Genomic DNA, 221 nt, shown 5'->3' on the forward strand with positions numbered 1-221 from the left:
TTACGCATCAGCAAATATCACTGCATCATTGTTATCTGCATTAAACTCCCATTTGCTCATATATATCACTGAAAAGATAAAGCGTCCGCCCCAAAAAAATTATATGCCACACAATGGTAGACACGCAGTTGCAGAGTCGGATCCCGGCAGTCTCACTCGCGTCGCGGGAATCAGCTGATCTCCGGGTATGTTGGTGGACGAGGTACCTTATGCTCGCTTGC

At 47.1% G+C, this 221-nt stretch overlaps 1 protein-coding gene across 1 annotated transcript in view; it reads left to right on the forward strand.

The window, feature by feature from the left end:
• Window positions 1-6: 6 nt before the first annotated feature.
• Window positions 7-221, forward strand: part of LOC119594107 (sialin-like) — a gene marked incomplete in the record, with an annotated part of 175421 nt that continues 175206 nt past the window's right edge. Inside the window, 1 exon segment of the mRNA XM_037943164.1 lies at window positions 7-185. Coding sequence (XP_037799092.1) covers window positions 114-185 — 72 coding nt within the window.

This window comes from Penaeus monodon, chromosome 33 (genome assembly GCF_015228065.2).
Source record: "Penaeus monodon isolate SGIC_2016 chromosome 33, NSTDA_Pmon_1, whole genome shotgun sequence".
NCBI classification, from domain to species: Eukaryota; Metazoa; Arthropoda; class Malacostraca; order Decapoda; family Penaeidae; genus Penaeus; species Penaeus monodon.